The sequence below is a fragment of the Chrysoperla carnea genome, chromosome 4 (genome assembly GCF_905475395.1).
Source record: "Chrysoperla carnea chromosome 4, inChrCarn1.1, whole genome shotgun sequence".
NCBI lineage: Eukaryota > Metazoa > Arthropoda > Insecta > Neuroptera > Chrysopidae > Chrysoperla > Chrysoperla carnea.
This window is the reverse complement of record NC_058340.1, coordinates 44,346,175-44,366,005: the sequence shown is the minus strand read 5'-3', so window position 1 is coordinate 44,366,005 and position 19,831 is coordinate 44,346,175. Positions and strand designations below refer to the sequence as shown.

General features: G+C 28.1%; 2 protein-coding genes across 2 annotated transcripts in view; both read left to right on the top strand.

Annotated features, from left to right (window-relative positions):
- Positions 1–622, top strand: part of LOC123298736 — a 66,298-nt gene extending 65,676 nt beyond the window's left edge. The window contains exons 3-4 of the mRNA XM_044880829.1: positions 293–398; positions 501–622. Of these exons, the coding sequence (XP_044736764.1) occupies positions 293–352 (60 nt within the window). The 3' untranslated portion in view covers positions 353–398; positions 501–622. The remainder of the gene's footprint in view (positions 1–292; positions 399–500) is intronic.
- Positions 366–19,153, top strand: LOC123298735 (ras-related protein Rab-23-like). The gene is made up of 4 exons (XM_044880828.1): positions 366–398; positions 501–622; positions 8,724–8,886; positions 19,070–19,153. The coding sequence occupies exons 1-4, from the start codon at positions 366–368 to the stop codon at positions 19,151–19,153; spliced, it is 402 nt and encodes a 133-aa protein (XP_044736763.1).
- Positions 19,154–19,831: the final 678 nt, after the last annotated feature.

Sequence of the window (19,831 nt, the reverse complement as noted above, 5' to 3'; positions counted from 1 at the left end):
AAAAAAATCTTCAAAAACTTAGTGTCCTTCATATTTTTGCGGACGTCTTACGGACGGAAGTGATTTGAATTTAATTCTGATTATAGAAGGCATTTTTTGGATACTCAAATGAGTGCGCATCCAATAAACCAACCTCTAATATATCTACTCATTTCGTGAACTGGTTATTAAAAAATATATTATTATTATTTTAAAAACTATAATTATATAGCACTAAAGCTACTATTGAAGAAATAAATAAGTTTGTTTGGTCACTTAAATAATAAAACTAATTAATTGTTTTTTTTTTCAGACGAAACATTTACACTTGGATAGGATGAGCCCCCGTATGGTGGCGCTTAAAGAAGCGTAGCCCCAGCATAGGGATGAGGGAGGAGGAATTAGAAATAGCACTCAAGGTAATTGTACATTTTTAATAAAATTTTTATACCTCAAAATATTTTACGCTATATTATAAATTGTATAATTCGTAAATCTAAGTAAGTTTTTTTCAATTCTAGGTTGTAATTGTGGGTAATGGCGGTGTGGGTAAATCAAGTATGATTCAACGGTATTGTAAAGGCACTTTCACCAAAGAATATAAGAAAACAATTGGTGTTGACTTTCTTGAGAGACAAATTGAGTAAGTATTTTTGTTTAAAATAACTAAAATACAAGCTTCATTGTACTAAAAAGTTGATAATAATTTTTATTTTAATGTAAAATTTAAAGCGTGAGGTCTTTTCTACATGCATGCTTTAAATAAGCTGATTTGACAGATATTGAACGCTTTGAGTTTTACATTACACTTAAAATTATTATCCACTTTTTATAGCAATAAACTTCTAACTATTAGCTTTGATGGGTTTTGACCTCACGACCTTCAACATTAAGAGTGGACACCATCACCACAACACTATTTAAACATTGATAATGCTATTCTTATTTCAAGCTAATATTCGATTAATAAAGACATCATTTATCTTGGTAATCTTAGTCAGGCTACTAGGTTAAAGTTATTAAATTACTTTATCACCAGTGGTCCTTGATACGAATGCAAATTTTCTAGTCAATGGGATGTCTAAAAGTTGGGGAAAATTACTTTGAAAGAATCCATTACATTCATACATACATACATTCAAGTCAAGCTTTAAAAACGTGTTTAAAAGTAAAGTAATTGAACATTTAAAAAGTAGACTATTAAAATTGCACCAATTTTAACAAATTTTCGAAAGAGCAACGCTTTTAACTTTTTTCACGGCTTTTGTTATAAGCCCATCGTTGTAGTTTTTGATATTTATATATTTTAAGAAACACATTTTCTCCCTTTCAAGTCTGAAACTTGGATTTTTGATTAGATTTGGATTTTAGAACAGAATGCAAGTTAAATAACAATAAACCAAAATACATCCTATCTCATTTAATATTTGCCTTTTTTGTTCCTAGACTCTTTGTGGCACACATTATTTTAATAATGGGTTTATGATTGCGCCTATAGGAAAAAATGTTGGTAAAACCCCTTGCACCGTTGATTAGTCAACAAGTTTGGCGTTTTCTTTGTTCATAAAAAAAAATTAATCGTTATAATTATTTGATTATTGATTTATCATTAAAAGTTAATTTTTCATTTATTTATAAAGTTCAAAACCAGAACACGAATAATAATTTTATCGCTATCGATAAAAACATGAGTAGGTAAATGTATTATAAATTATAATAATTATAAGAATTGATTGCAGTCATAATTCTAAATATTAACACACAACATGAAAATTATAAGCGTTGTTTGTGTCAATATCGAAACACTTGAAAAATATTATTCCCTGAATTCTATGTAGGCCTTTCCATCTGTGTTTCGGCTAGAAATTATTTTAAAAGCCGTAAAAAGAATAAAACCATTTTTTCTATGAGACACTTATACACGACTGTTTGTAAAAGCTTGAGGCGCTCAATTTAAAATTTCTAGAAGGAATCGGAGCGCCTCATCTACTCCACATTCTTATTTTGTTGATTCATTCTTGATATTGAGCATCGCAAGTTTTTAGATATAGTCGTGTATGAGTAACTCATAGAAAAAATTTGTAGGTCATTTTTGCTCTCAGTTTATGAGAAAAACAATCTTAAAGTTACTTGTTTGGCGGTTTATATCATTGTTTTATAGGGAAATGGCGTAAACATACGAATTTAAGGTTCGAACTCTAGATACAGATATGACATCTTCGCGACAAAAAAACTACCCTTATTACAATACTTATTTAAGTCTTATAAGTGACTGTGAAGCTTCAAAACATTTATTCTAATTTTTGGATAACAAAAAAAAAATATGTTGAAAATATGTAATTATACATTACCAAAAAATAATTTTATTAAATAATGATTTAATTGTAATTTTTCATTAATTTAAATAAAAAGTAATTTAATAAAAAAATTATGTTTAAACTTTGAACTTTTCATGAAATTGAAATATTCAAATACTTTTTTTGAGCTATGTTTATCAATCCAGGGTACCTTTACTTCACATATGCTTCAGAGATGCTTATTTCTAGTATGAATGCACTTGTCGGCAGATTAATAATGTTTGCTGTGAGATTGCACGGAATTGTAGAATTTTTGTTCATTTAGATCGCGAGATAATCAGCTGCAAAATCCGAGGCAAAGTGCGCTCTAGGCAGAATTAAAAATTAAAAAGTAGGAGAGTTGAAAGGAATTTTTTTAGAATAAAATTATTTAAAAAAAATTTAGATATTAATTTTCATTTTCGAGATATTAATTTTGACATAAATTGGTCAAAATTGGGAATATAGGCTATCTGAATAGGGAACTATCTGAAACTATTATTTAATAGTAAGCTCTATTAAGTTCTTAAATTCATTTTCTCATTTTTAGTCGAAAATTTTTTTTACCATAGCTTTAGAATAGGAACTGCAAATACCATGCTGGAAATACCTTAAGATTTATGTAACATAAACATTTTTGAATTCACAATAAAATACGTGTTTTAAATACTTGATTTTTATTTTGAATGCGGTTTCTGTTAAAAGTAAAAGTTGATAATCACTAAGTACTTCTGACTATCGTATTCGTATATTTTAATTAAATTTCAAGAAACATGTCTACGATTCATATTAATACATGAAAATACTTTTATTTATTTTTACTTTTAGTATTTAAAAGTGTTAATTAACAAGGCGATATTTACTTTATCGTATAAAATGAATTATTTGATGTTCTTTTACAATAAAATTGTGTAGGTATACAGAGCGTTTAGTCAAAACAGTGAACGTTCAGACTACGTTTCTATACCCATATCAAAGTACCATCTCTAAAATTGCTTTATAAGTGTTCTAGTCCCAATTTCAAAAAATTCGGTTAGATTAGTTCAAAATGAAATGTTGGAAAAATGTGAAAAAGCTTTAATCAAATTAACCAATCTATTACATTTTTTTCCAAAATTTAAAAAAGTATACTTTTTAAAGCACAAGCTTTTATTGTACTAAAAAGTAGAAAATAATTTTATAGAATTCACTCGTTCATGACTATTCGTAAAAGCTTGAGGCGCTCAATATAAAAATTAAGTTGCAATATTCCATCCCGAACAAATGTAGTTACATACATACATTGAGGTGCTCTGAATCATTGTTGATTCTTACAAAATTATTTTCTACTTTTTAGTACAATAAAAGTTTGTAGTATTTTTTATTTTAATTTTTAATTTAAGACTAAAAAAGGCATGTATATTAAATATGTTGGAAACCATGTATTGTCATCTAAACTATATGTGTATGTCAAATTTCAGCTAAATTGGTTGACGCTAACTATTTCCAAATTGAGTTGAGTTGAGCAATATTCCACTCGAGTTAAAATACAAGATTGTAAAAATATGGGAAGTTAATGCTTTTAAGGGCACTTACGACAGCACGAGTAGGGTGGATATACAGAAATTTTTTATCAAATTTTTTGACAAAAAGTAAGAGTTAAATCTTTGGATATCTGGTTTAATTTTCGAAACACCAAAGATTGAATAATTAAACCGACATTTTACTGTACAATATTTCGAAATTTGATCCAGATATCGAAAAATTGTATCGACATATCTTTCTGATACACATTGCTTAATGCATGAGTACTCTCTCACATTCATTGAAGGAAGTATGGGAAATAATTTAAAAACAATTTGTATAATCTTTTCACTTGAAATAACTTTTTTTTAAATTATTTTTATCACTGTTCCGACTCTATTTAAGCAAGGTCTAACGTATTGATCTAGATGCTTCATTATCCCTTTCTATACAATTTCTCTGGGGAAAATACTTTACTCGCCGTGATTTGCTCTTTGCTGCACATCCATGGCTAGGGATGCCAACTTTTTTTCACAAAAAAAGTATTAAATTGTTTGAATAAGAAAAAAAGGTATTTTTCATCTCTCTAGCGCTGAAGTGGCGGGAACAGAGATAAATAAGAAATAATTTTAACCTTATCCATGGCATTCTTTTCTACACAATTTGAAGAAGATGATTAACCAAACTAGAACTAATCATATTACAATATTATATTACGAATTACTCATCACTATCGATACAAATTCCACTGCTTCAGATTTACAAAAAATAAGAAGATATTCAATCCAACAGCAACTATATGAACACATTTTTAGTGACCACTTAAATAAGTCCGTGGTATTAAAAATAGCCACAAAATTCATAAATGCGATGGTTATCTGGAAAAGATTATATGATACATTTTGTGCAAAATAATAATAATAATAATAATATAATATTCAAGAATATAATTTATAAATATACAGTGGTTATTTTTATTATATTTAACAAAAATAAACTTGTTTCTTTTATTTTGTCCTCATTATTTGTGCACATGTCAACATTTAAATGAATGTGTGTGTAAAATAAATGCATTTCTATCAGACATGCATTTTAAGTTTTTGTTTTTGTTTTTTTTTTAAATTATGCAAAAGTGCGTATCTGACTCCCACATTCAAGATTCAGTACCATATTTAAAATACTGGTTACTTAGAAAGTATTCATTAATCCCAAGAGAGACGTCCTCAACAAAAGAACTTTTGGCAAACTAGATTCTGTGATATTGACATGGCAAGCTACTTACAGAAAGCTAAATTTTTTAGTTTATGTTGCTATAAGTTAGAAATTGTTTGTTGAAGTTCGATAATTGGGAGAGATATAGAGTAATTTTTAAAATGGGAAAATATTTTTGACCTTTGAAAAATTTCTTAATATAAATAAACATATATTTAATTTATATAAAAATTGAACAACGGCCATTGTACGGAAGCCTGAATGGTTCACTGCCAATTTACGAGAAAGTGGCGCTACACTAGCATATTTTTTAAATGTGTAATACCCACAAGTATAAAACCAACTTTTAAAACAGTCACTAGTTCACAATCAACAAGTGCATTTATGACTTGTGGCATTATGGAAACGAACCTTTTTGAAGATGTTAGTCGGTGATGACTATCTTTAATTAGACACTACCGAAACTGTCTGATGTAGTTAGTTTAAAATTTTCTTTAGTGTTATTTTTTTTAAATAATGCTTTAATTGTTGATGTTTTTGCATCTGCTCACTTCTAACCTTTATTAATTGTTTATTATGACGTTATAATTAGAAATCTACACATGACAAAATACCGACATCTTCAAAAGGGCTCGTTTCCATAATGCCACAAGTCACAAATGCACTTGTTGAAAGTGAACTAGTGACTTTTTATAAGTTGGTTTTAAACTTGTGGGTAGTACACATATAAAAAATAAGCTAGTGTAGCGCCACTTTCTTATAAATTGACAGTGAACCATTCAGGCTTCCGTACCATTGAGAGAATGTATTGTACAAAGAAAAGATGAGTGGGATGTCTTACTATTAACATTTGTAGCTGCAATCTTTGCTAATATGAAATCGTTTGCAGACATTCTTTCTTTTTGCTATTGTGGTTAAATACAAGGCAGGGCAGAGAAGTATGCGATTTTGAAGTTGCTGTAAAATAAAATAGTAGCAGAAACGAATCACTGATGCTTGAAAATTTGAACAGTAAGACGGATTTGAATGCGGTTTTCTGCATTCCATTCGTTAGAACGTCAAGAAATTTTGTGACCTAAATTGATTTATAAGAAATTATAAATATGCAATTTGCATAAATGATATGCGTTTTATAATGTTTGAGAATACCAGTTAAGAGTTAACCCTTAAGATAACATACCAGTTAAGGGTTAAATAGTTAATGCACAATTTACTATATTTAATATGGTTAATAGTGATGAAAATGATTCCAAACGTCGTGTGTTTTTGGGATCGCTGAACACGAATATCGCGACAAAATTGGTTTCCAAAGTACCTGTTGCTCAGGGTACGACTTCGCCGTCTCTTCGAGTTTTCGGGAAATTCGTTATATAATCAGTCGGTACTTGGGCATTTTTGGGATCGTTGAACACTAATATCACGACAGAATTGGTCTCCGGGGTGCCTGGTGCGTGATTCTGTCGCGATTTTCGTGTTCAGCGACCCAAAAAACCCCTTATGAACGAGTTTGGACCGATTATATAATTAATTTCCCGAAAACTTATCTGATGAAGAAAGCCGTGGAAAGCTGACCACAATTATCTATTCTGAAAGTTTCATTCTTTTACCCATAAAATCTATTTTTTATCCATACTAAATTACACAGTGAATTATCGTGCCGATTTTAAAATCACTTTCACTCTCGAGATTAAGATGGTACTGGTTTTTTACCCACAGAACATAAATACAAATGCAACAAACATTATTCAATAAAATAGGATAAAATATTAAAACACAACAGTATTGTAGCCGCCAACCAACAATATTTTTGCACACAGAAACCTTTAATTTGAAAAGAAGATGGGATAATATTATGAGAATTCAATTTAGTATGTTGCAATGTTAATTATTTAAACTTTAAAAATATCAGTCTTATTTTGTTTCTCATTTGATTATTTTTATTGTGACATTTAAAAACAACTAGATTTTCTGTTACAAATTCTAAATAGTAGAGGAAGGTAGTAACTACAATCAGAAATAACATTTATGTGTTGTTTAAAGACTTTTTTGAAAATATCACAATGAAAATTTTCTCTCTTTATAGCGTTCTTATTCCAGAACGCTATAAATTTTATTCCGAGAATTTAAATTTTAAATAAATATCGATTAATAGATATGCCATGGTACAATATCACAATGTACCATGGGTCGCACCCTTGTGTACCTAGAATAAATCTCACTGATTTTATCGGAAGGTGCTCGTCTCATTAAGTACAAATGGTGGACTTTTTGTTTGCGGACTCATAGTTCGTTATCATAATTAAGTTTTAAATGATCAACTTTTCAAGTTCCAATATCCCATACCATAATTAAGTTTTGAGTGGTCAACTTTCCAAGTTATGGTCAAAAAACCTAAATTTGTGTACCTGATCATTTCGAACATGTAAGGTTTCCGACCAAAAGTGTTTCTCCCTTGTTGTCTGAGATTCTAAAAATGAGAAAATTTACTTGACAAACTGAAATATGATCAATTTCTAGTCCACTAAGTTAGAAAGTTCTAATTTACATGCTCATGTAAATACTCCAACCTGATGGAGATTTTACTCAACCAATTTTTTTTGCTTACTCAAACTTCTAGCTTCCATTTACATGCAACGATTTACTTGTGCAAAGTACAAAATTTTCAATTTTTTCAAAATAAAAATATTTTTTTATTTTTTGATCAGTTTTAACCATAAAAGTACTCGTGTGATTTTTTCCCTAGGTGCATAGTTTTCGAAATAAAAAATGCAATATTCGATTTTAAGGAAATTGTGTTGTTTTTTCAATATCTGTGGGAAATCGCTTAGCTAACGCAGCTTGTGCGCTACTAATTTTTTCCCATATAAATTTACGTGCTTATGCTTAACTTGACATGGCTTCTATTCTCAATGCTTTCTGGGACGCCCTCCACTAACCAATTTTTTATTCTTTAGACCAGTGAAACGGACTTTAAAATACTACTCTTACTTCGTTACAGAATCGATTTTATTAATTCTTTTGTAGAATACTTATATAGCAAAATATATAAACTGTACTATCTGTTCTACAAATTCCAAAGCTATTCAAATTTTGAAAATCCAATAAATTTTCTAGCTCAGATCTGTATAAAACAGTTCTATATAAACCTCGAAGTTAATAGACCTGTGCCAGGGTGTATATATGCTCCCAAATTTTCTGTGTTCAGCTAGGAGTTACGAATCTAAGGTCAAATTTTATTTACTTATTGTTAGATTCATTTATGTTTCGATTCAAATAATATTCATGGCTGAAATAAATGCTCTTTTCTAGTGTAATTAAAAAGCTTCAAAAATCATATAGAAGCAGATCGAACTGTAGAAGCAGAAAAAACTGACATGAATGAATTTTCATATTATTATATATTTGTTTATTTGTTAATTTCTAAATTAAAACCTTTATATTTCACTAAAAATAATCGTTTTTTAAAATTATAAAAAATAATTTTATTATTTGTGTATGACTACAAGTTTTTTTATTTGATCTCAAAATTTTCTCAAACTTCGTTCATTCTCAGGAGATCTAATTTTGAAACTTGTAGTCATACACTAATAATTTATTATTATGTAGTATGTACTACCAAAAACCTAATATAAATACAATTAATGGTATTAATCTACGATATTGTTAAAAACCAGATATTAAATTACATTTCAGATTGGACGGTGAGGAAATACGATTAATGTTATGGGACACCGCGGGTCAAGAAGAATTTGATGCAATTACCAAAGCCTATTATCGTGGTGCCCAAGCGTGTGTTCTTGCTTTCTCAACAACTGATCGGGATTCATTCGAAGCTGCACATTCTTGGAAATTAAAGGTATTTATTAAAAAAAAAATTATTTATATTAAAATTAAAAACATCTTTTTACAATTTTTTTCTTTTTTACAATTTCTAATTTTTGTAAATATTTTTTACCCACAAATTAAAATACTTTAATGTTATAAATTATATAGTTAAAAGTAAATAGTAATTAAATTGGACAATGTTTATAGTTTTAAATAATTTTTTTAAATATTTATTTCAACATTTATTAGACAGATTAAACTGTTGTGATATCAAATAATTATCATTAATTTGGCAAATACTCAAATATAAATGAGTAAGTTTTTTAGTAGTTAAAATATTATATCGTTTAAGTATAATTAATGTATGATTAAGAAAACTTTCTCTAATTAGGTAAATAATCATTTTATTTACATATTTTATTTAAATCGATGAGATTCATTGAAACGAAATAATGAAATATTATATTATTTGGATCATCGTATATGAATTGATTTTCACGAGTTTAAAATATTTCTATGTGGAAATTTATTAAATTTGGAAAATATTGAGTTTTCTTTCACAGCAATATTATATCTAATTTTTTTAAAGGAAGATTGCAGAAAGTAATCCCTAAAAAATATTGAGCCTATGTATCGCGTTAACCTTTCCAAAAAAACCTTTTTTTTTTTGTTAGTAAATAATTAGAATAGGCAAAAAATCTAATTGCCTGATTGATTCGAAATTATGCGCTTGTATAAAGATTCGATGACAATACAACAGTTCAAATAGAGTCATTAAATACAACAAGAGCCTGGATATGCGGTTTATGGCGGCCATGATTAGATCCCAAGTTTGTAGCGCTTAGAAATATTGATGCTATAAACAAAATTTTAGTAAAGGTGTACAAAAATCCATCTAATTAGTCAATTTACGTTTAATCGGTCGCCCGACCGTCAACAAGATGCCTCAACAAGTGAAATTTACAAAATTTAAAAAACCTCCGACATGTTTTTCGGAAACGGAACCCTAAACTCGCACTTGAAACATAAGGAGAACACTCTCCATTAAATTATCTTTTTCCTTAGGGCCTTCTCAAAACTGACCCGATTTTCTCTCCATTAAATTACGATGCTACAGACAGTAGCCGTTTAGGCGCTACAATGCCACAGACAGACACACACACATAGCGGTCAAACTTATAACACCCCTTTTTTTGATTCGGGTGTTAAAAAGCGCGTCAAAAGTGTGACCCATCTTGTAAACCGTAAGTATAATCTAAAAAATTTGATCCTTCAAAAAAATAAACAACTTTTGTTTGCAAAATGATTGCTTTCAAAGCTTGTAGATTCGAAAAAAGGGAAGATAAAAATTTCTAGAAAATACCGAAAGCTTTCGTAATGTATTTTTTTAAAAACTTTTTCAAGTTAAATCGTTTATAATATATATTGTGTTTGAGAATCGTTTTTAATATGTTATGTATGAATCATTTATATGATTCAAATTTTATTATCGAAATATAATTTTCTTCCGAAAAAATGTTTTGATAATAACATGTTGTATAATGATTTATAGCTTTATAAATAAAAAATGAACTTTACATGAATAATACAGTCTTAAAATGATAAGATTAATTGACAAACTGACCTCAAATATACGTTGAATAATACATGAATAAGAATTATTTCTGTATAAACGAAACATCATTTACACGCAACCCTTAAACGACAATGTGGACATGGGGTATATAAACTTGAACTAAACACTCGAATGTCATGACATTGTGCGTAAAACGGGCATTAATCTCATTCATGGTCAAATATACTGATCGGTACAAAAATTAAGACACTTATTGAAAAAAAAAGTTATAAAATATTTCTTCTGTTGATGATTTTTTTAGGACCAATTTTATTTTTATTTTTAAGGAAGCCTAGAATCTATATAAGTCAAAATGAATCGCGTGTTAGTAAAGTAAAATGTGTTGGTAAGCGGAAAACTCGAGAATGGCTGGGCCAATTCGGCTAATTGTTTTCATATTTTCGTAATTGCACAAAGAAGATTCTTATGGAGAGAAAAACTTTTTTTCACTGTGTACAAGCTAGTACTTAAAATAAAAATACTGCAAAAAAATAACTTAAATTTTTTTTAAACTTTCGTGATTTAGTGGTTGTGCTACTGCGAACATTAGTCGAACCATTTTCGAAATATTTTTATTATCTTTTAAATAAAAATTTCTGTATGATTTTTAAATAAAAATGAATCACCAAATTTGTTGATAATAGTCTAGCCAAGAAGTCCAAATTGGTGAAATATAGAGATAAGTACCTATTTTGTTTTTCCCGGAACTCAATTTCCATTGTTTATAATTTTAATTTAGATTTAAATGTGTCATTTTGTCGATTTTTCCTCTTAAAATAAACCCTTAAAATATCATTCTGTCTCAATTCCTAAGAAGTGGCAAAATGAGATCTTGGGAAGTGGCAATGGAATGGGATGTCCAGAACATTATTTTAAAAAGAAGAACAAAATTTAAGAATTTCAATGAAGTAGATTGCTTAGCAATAAACAAAAAGACAATATACGCACAAAAAATAACAACTAAAAAATAAATTGCTTAAAAACTCCGTATATACTGAATCATAAAAATACATGAAAACAGTATAACAGCAGCGACTATTTTTTGGAATTATTTATTCATTATTATTTTATAGATGTGGCTTTTATACAGTGTCCAATTTTGTTTATTGTTTAGAGTACAGCTATTTGAATATTTTATAAGTGATAATATCAATTTTGAAACAAATTTTAAGAATATCCTCTACAAATAAATATTGATTTGAAAATATTTTCCGTTCTATTTTAAATATACATACAGGATGGACCGCCAAAAATACGAAGCATGCGAAAATCACGATGAAATTATGGAAAAAATTAGAAAAGGCATTTATTGTTTTTAACATTTTTCTAAAACAGAAAAATTATTTGTCCCATTTAATCAAGGACATACCTCAGCTACAAATACCATACATTCAATCTGTTCCTTATAAAATCAAACTATTTTTGTTTGAAACTATTTTCGGAAACAAAATAGATTCGCCAACAAGTAATGAGCTTTTTTCCTAATTTAATCTATCACCTACACCGCTGACAATTCAATTTTTTGTAAAAACAAATGTTTAGTCTTAAAACTAGACAGGTTAGAAAAGGTCACTCTTTCCGTATCCACACGAAAGAATTATTACAATTTTTCTGTTCACTAAAATATTTTATATACTGACCTTTGATAGGAAGAGGTAGGTCATTGTTTACTAATTTACTTTTTTTTAATTTAACTTCATTGCGGCATTTGCAAATCAACTAAAACTTTTCGTGATAGCATACAAATGTAAAAAGATTGTAATCTAAAAATTTTCATTTGATTTATACTTTTGAAATAGATTTCAACGTTTTAGAATATTAAAAATTTTTTATTTCTCATAATAGACTTTGTACTGTTATATCTTGAAGGAAATTTTGTAAATAAATTCCTGATTTTTTGTTAGAAAATTTATTGAATAATAGGGGGAACATAATATTCCGATGTAAATGTACAAAAGTTTCAAATTGCACCAGTTAAGGATGTACGAGCACCAAGGCAATTTTAAATAAATAGCTTGAATTTTTTTAATATGAAGGTATTTGTCTTAGTACAATATTGTAAAAATAGTGTATTATATCATACAGCAGTAGTATGTACGCTTAGCACACATAAATAAGTATTAATTTTAACATGCTTTTAACTCGACTGTCCATTTATCTCGTACTCTGTATGATAATAGCATGATAATAAACATCTGTAATTCTGTATATAATATACATCTCTCTTACACTACTTATACTCTAAATATAATTGTTTCTATTATACAAAAAATTTAAATAACTTTGAGTAACTATATCTCAAGAATGAAGCGGTCAATAGTTTTGGTTTTTTTTAAACTTACATGCACAAATTCATGAATGTTCAGTTAGTTTTTTGAAAATATCTTAAATCTAGTTTTTTTATACAATTAAAAAACTTGTTAAAAACACAACAAAACGCAACCTTTCCTATGCTCTCCATGTTAATTATCCAAACTTTAATTGTATTTAACTCGAGTTAGAGACGGTCAGTGGACTTCAAATTTTTTTGGTTGATGTATTATTATATTCCTAATAAGTATAATAATACATCATCTTGCCCATAGCAAGACAACTACCTTAAATACATAAAGAAACTATTTATATTCAAGTTAAAACCTTTAAATTAATGAATAGAAAAAACTCGTTGTGTCCGATTAATTTAGGATGTATGAGCACGGTAGAGGGGACACAATATGACGAAAATTAAGAATATTATTTTTCGATATTCGGAGTAATTTTCAAAATATCGTAAATTGAAAACTTTGTTTAATTATTTAGCTTTCAATATTTCGAAAACCAAGGCAGATATTTATTCTTATTTTTCGTCTATTTTCATGAAGTTATAACAAAATTCAACATCATAGTTGAAAATAAGGTACAAATAATTTCAATAATTTCGCACTACCTTAAGTAACATTAAATTTATCTTTTAAAAGAGTTTTGTAAAAAAGTGTAAATTAAATTCAAATTAAATATTTAATTCCAATTAAATAAGTAATAAGTGTTCAGTAATAACATAAAATTTTCATGAGTTTCTTAACATTTACAAACGCGAAAATGAATGATATTATAATTGAATTACAATGATCAACAAAAGATAAACATATTTATTATCAATATTAGAAGTTGCCAACAATTTAAGGCTAGACACCAAAACTTATAATCACAGATTTTATAGTAAAAACATTCAAATTATTTTATTTATGATCTCAAATCGAATTAGTGAGTGTTCCAAATCGAATGTGGAATTTTATTTTAAAATAAAATATCTCATTAATCCTTTTAATCCTCAAATAAAAAAAGTTCAAGTGCGGCACGATGCCTGTGACAAGCGCAAATCACATCAAACATAATTATTTTATTAATTCCCGACTAAAAATAGAAGTGTTATAAGTTTAACGTGTCTGTGTATTTGTATATCTGTGTGTCTGTCTGAAGCATCGTATCTCTTAAACGGATGAACCACTTTTGATTATTTTTTAGAAGGTGATTTGATCGGGAGTGTTTTTAGCTATATTTCAAGTGCGAAGTTCCTTATCCGATAACAACTAGAAAAAAGGTGATGTTCTTCTAACGGAAGAGTAGATTTTCTTGAAACATAGCTATTTATTAACACCAAAAAAAAAGAAATTATCTGATTTGCATACAAATTTTCTTTTCGATGAAAATTTTGAGGTTTGATTTGAAACACCCTGTGAGTGTTTTGAACTAACTACTACAAATTATAATAACTTATGAACCGTTCTAAATATCACGTTTGTTACAAAATGGTTTGTCTGCAAGGCCCGATACCTACTGTGTAGAAAAACATTATTTCATTAATGTTAACTAATTAATTATGTATTTTATTTTATTTACTTTTTTAAACGTAAACACAATTTGTCATTAAATCCTTTGTGGATTATCCGACACCGACATTTATGTTGAACTATTTTTTATATTTATTGCATTTATTCTAGACTTTGTCTAATAGCAATTCTTAATTTTTATATTATTATTATAAATTTTTTGAAAAACTGTTTTAACAAAAGTGAGGCAAAGAATCAGAAACTGCTACAAAAAATTCTTGGTAGTTCGAATTGAAAAAATTAAGTTGGTCATCATTTGGCCGGAAAGGAACCCCCGGAAAATAAACCTAGACACATTTTTTCATTCCTCCCGAAAATGAGAAGACTCACTTTTTACCGTTTTTTTGAAAAATTATCTGGAAACCTTAAAAAAAATCACCTACTATGCTACTCGTTTTGGGTTTAATGTACTAAACAGGTGATTTTAACAACTGTATCAAAATTTTCTTTGAATCATTAATATTTTTAAGTGTTAAAAACTTGGAACTGTATTTAATAAAGTACCCCATATTTTGTTTACTAAATGCAATGCATATAATCAGATTAACTTTTTATTTGAAGGAAATTAATTAGAGTAATTTGTCCTTTTAATTTTATCTTCATTTATGTTCGAATTTTATGTTTGATTAATGAATAACGATTAAGTTCAAATTTAAAAGAATGTTTAAATATTTTATAATATTAATTTTAAGAAGTTTTTTTATAGTGGATTTCTTTAATGGAGCAATATATTATTTCGACATTCTTGTTTGGGTTTTAATAATCCTCTATATTAATTAATGTTTTAGATAAAATTACATTTACGAAATTATTTTAAAATGTTGATAAAAATTTAATAACTTTCAAGTATTCTGATTTTTTCACATGAATTCGAAGATTAAAATATTTACAGTGGAGATTATAATGTCGTAACGAAAAATTGTAAACTGTAAACACGGTTTAGATGTAACTATATGTATAATAGATTGATTGTCACTTGACTCAATATCAATTTTCAAATAGTTGTAGTCTTACACTAATTATTAAAGAAAATGAGACAACTTTAAAAATAAAAAAGATGCTTCTCATTATTAAATGATTTTTTATTATTTTCGCGTCACAAGAAATATTTAACAAATATGGGTGGACTCGGAGACTGAGAGGCCAGCACTACAAAAATTTACTTCTTTAAAATTAACTGAATAGTTTAGAAAAATTTTCAACCTTCAAACTCAATTCGGAAACAGCCAGTTGGTTTGAAGAAATTCTTAAAAACTGCAATAAAACTTGTATATTTCGACATAAAAAGGTATTGATGTGCTGGAAAGTTGATACACCCCTAAAAACACTTCCTTGACATTAACCCGCATACAGATTTTCAATCGTCGAGCTCAATATAGAGACTCTATGAAGATGCGCATAGTCTAAAAACCGCGAAAGTTCATGTAAATTCGACGTAAAAAAGGTGGAAGGGGTATTGGGAAGTTGACACCCACAAATCGCACTTCCTTGGCCGTGACTCAATCTACATATTGATTTTCGTCCCTTAACGTCTAAAAAATGATTTATCCTGGGAATCTCCTCCAAATTACGAAAACTTATCCCCACTTTAATAACATCGATTTTAATAGAAAACTACAAAAACATTGAAATGCCAAAAAGTAGGGGGAAAAATTATTTTATGGAATAAATAATGTACATGCGTATAACAGGGAGCCTCCAAAACAGTCTCAATTCATGTTTTAAGAGTTATAAAACGAAGTTACAACGTAACCCCATCACTTCCCGTTGGCCCTCGATCCAGTGCATAAGTTGGAGAAAATGGTCGGTATATAATGATCCCTCAGGGCAAAATGATCTCTCATTGTTTTAAGTGAACCATTAAAGACATCTAGTATATTTATCGATAGATGGCTTCCGCGTGATCAAATTAATCGTTCAACAAAGACTTATTGTGATGTATAAGCTAATTTGTGTTTTATAGCAAAAATATTAATTTTACTCCTTATGATCGATCTATGGTGAGACAAATTTCAACGTATAATTTATTTTTCTGTGTTAGTTTTTGTCGGCTGGTTGTTTACTGTTGGCTTCTATTAACTTTTAATAATATTATAACATTTTGATAGGCGTATAATTAATTTTAAGGCCAGTTTTGAAGGCGATATTCAAATATGTCGTTGCGGGGAAAATGACCCCCTTTATATACGTTAAAATGATCCCTATTTTATGTGTAAAATTATAATAGATAAAATAATCCCCCATCATTTGGCGGATCTTGAATGTGATAATTAAGTTGATTTTACCAGTGATTTTTAATTTCATACTAATCATTGATGCAATGTAAAAGAACAGTTAATATTTTATGTAATCTGTTTGGTAAAAAATGAAATGGGATCATTTTACCAACTATTCTTACAAGCTTGGTCAAAATCCCCTTTGAGAAATATTGAATAGTTCTAAATTTGAACAGATCAAAAGAAATTGACATGACAAATATTATAACCCATGAATAAAGAAACCAAAAATATTTCGACGTTGTACATATGTCAAATGGTTTGACTATAAATTATATTTTTTCTTAAGGGAATTCCTTATAGGAGACCTTCTCCTGGTATATTTTTGCAAAATTACCAAATTACCATCTGTCTTTTGGTGGTTGAAATGGTTAAAATATAGTTACATATTTTGTTTTGGTAGAACGTATAGAAAGTTATTTTAGTGATGTTAAATTTTTGATCGACAGTGTATCTGCATAGATTAGAAATATTAGAACACGATCAAATTGAAAAGTATATATTTTATTTAAATTGTGATACATCCTAAATTAAATAAGTATTTAAATTATTTGACATTTTGTATAACGAAAATAGGGTAGCCTTACAATTCGATCACATATCAACTTCACTTTTTTGATCATGTCACTTAAATTTGCCAAATTGGCAACAACATCCAATACTTAGCTTCTCTATGTATTTATTATTTATTTTTATGTTGACATAATTTTAATTGAAAATATTATTTATAAAATATATTTTTCAATTTGTTAAGTAGGTACTCAATCCATACATACGACAGGAATACATAAATACATACAGTACTTACTAATATAGAGGAAAGCTGCCTAGAAACGCTTCTCTGTAAATAGTTTATCTAAGATATCTTAAGCGGGAATACACTCGACTATCCCATACACATACCCCTCTTGATAAATTAAACTTCAAAAAACTATTATAATGCCCCTATGTGTGCTTAGATCTTTAAAACTACCCAACGGATTTTGATGCGGTTTTTCTAATAGAGTAAGAGTACTTAAAAAGTTGTGCATCGATCAAGCTCAAATATTGACAAGATATACAACCAATTTCAAGGATTGTTTTACCTATTTTTAACCTTGGAAAAGCGGAAAGATGGAGCGAGAAGGTGGGGATGAATAATCGAATATTTTCAAATATATCCAAGTAGGGTATCAAATAAAAGAAGAAGAGCATGGCGTGTACGTTATAAAACTGTAACCCCAGGGGATATGAGGAGAGGGGTGCAAGTAGAGATGTTGTCCAGCAAAGCGGGTAATTCACAGCTAGTACTATATAAAAACAGCTATGCGTTATCTGGCCTACAAAAATTAGCCAATATGTTCTTTTAAAATGATAATTGTTCAGAGTATTATGGAGCAGCTATGCTATTTTTTCAGATTTTATGATTTCGTAAAAATGATAGAGTGCGGAGCCTATATTTAAAGCCATTTATGTGGCTAATAATCTATGTTACCTTTGGCCATCTATGCGGCTAATAATACCACCTCTACCTGTAATAACTATATTAATATATAATATTAATCAGAATTTTAAAAATACATTTTCAAAATTTACTATTTCCATTCATTGATTCATTACTCAAAAACACGATTTATATTAATGTTTTTATTTATATAATTTTATTACGAATATTTTCCGGTCTATTGATTTTAAGTAGGTATTAAAGCTTTAATTAGGCGTTCTATTTGGAAAGAAGCTTATATAAACTCCACACAACCTCTGTACATGCAAACTAAAATGCACATCTCTTAAAGTCCTCGAAATTTTGATAAGACGATGTTTCTGATATTTTAATCAACTATTTCAGAAATGGAGAATGGTGTTGATTAGTAATACATATTAATTACATCTGTTTTTTCAAAACGTTTTGTTTGATGCCATACGACAGTGATTAAACATTTTGTTTTTAAACAAAACATTTTATTAGCATCATTCAGTTTTGTTTGCTACCACCTGTATTTGCTACAGGTCATGTTTCTTTGAATGTTCTTTTATGGTAAAATCAGGCATGAGTTTTCATTGTTAACGTCAATAATGACGATTTTGTTCCAACTTCTAAAAATTGACTTTGTTATCAGATAAATAAAATGTTTTAAATTCATTCACGACTTAAATAATGTTAAATATTCGTGTATATTTAATTTCATTGCCAAGGATCGATATTTGATTATATATTTTGTTTTATTAGTATATTATATATTATTAGTAGGAATAATTAATTAATATTGTTTTTACACTTAATGGCAGTTGTCATTTGTATAAATATTAAAATATTTTTTTATAAATGCATTGCTTCAAAATTAGCAAACAAAATTCAAATTTTTCTAAATTTAGTGATTTTAGCCGATTCTTAGTTAAGATTCTATGTATAACCTCAGCGTACTGTACTTATTAATTTTTAAATTATTAATTTTTTTTTTCTTTATTTTACAGGTTGAAAATGAATGCGGAGAAATTCCTACAGTTATTGTACAAAATAAAATTGATTTAATGGATCAAAGTTGTGTTGATCCGTAAGTAAATAGTATATTTTTATCATATAGACCGTGGGGCAGAAAGAGTGCTTTGTTAAATGATTACCAAAATTTCTCTCTATAATTATTAACTTTAATATTTATTAACTTTATCAAGTGGTCATAGTGTTCGACAATCCATTATCATGCTCATTTGAAAACGCAGCACTTTCGAACAAAATTGTAGAGAAAAGTTTGGTAGACTCGCCAAAAGGAAGCCACTCACGAAGTTTCAAATATGAATTAATCATTTAACAAATCATCCTTTCTGTCCACAGTCTAATAAATTTTCGTTTAATAAAATGGAAAAGTAATTATTTTACAACAAATACTTTTTTAAAAGTTTTGGTTTATTGCACGGTACATACATATAACCAAATACATGCTTTGTGGCCAAATAATGAGTTATTGTTAGCTTTACAATATCACACAACTACAAAAATATATAATATATTGTGTGCAAGTGCTGCTTATAAATTTGATAATATAGATATCTCTCTTCAATCATCCATATTCTAACTATATTCGCCTCTGTTCATCAAATGAATCTTCGATGAACTCATAATTAAATTATTTTATTTTTATGTCATCGACAATCTTATATTTTTATGGTATTTTTATAAACTACAAGATTGTCTAAATATTTTAGATAGTTTTTTATCACACTCTCTAGATTTTTTGA

Bases quoted from the DNA above. Each gene is read 5' to 3' on its own strand.
- LOC123298735 (XM_044880828.1), top strand. From the start codon at position 366: ATGAGGGAGGAGGAATTAGAAATAGCACTCAAG. The intron at 399-500 runs GTAATTGTACAT...TTTCAATTCTAG, and splicing joins AATTAGAAATAGCACTCAAG to GTTGTAATTGTGGGTAATGG. The intron at 8,887-19,069 runs GTATTTATTAAA...TTTATTTTACAG, and splicing joins CACATTCTTGGAAATTAAAG to GTTGAAAATGAATGCGGAGA.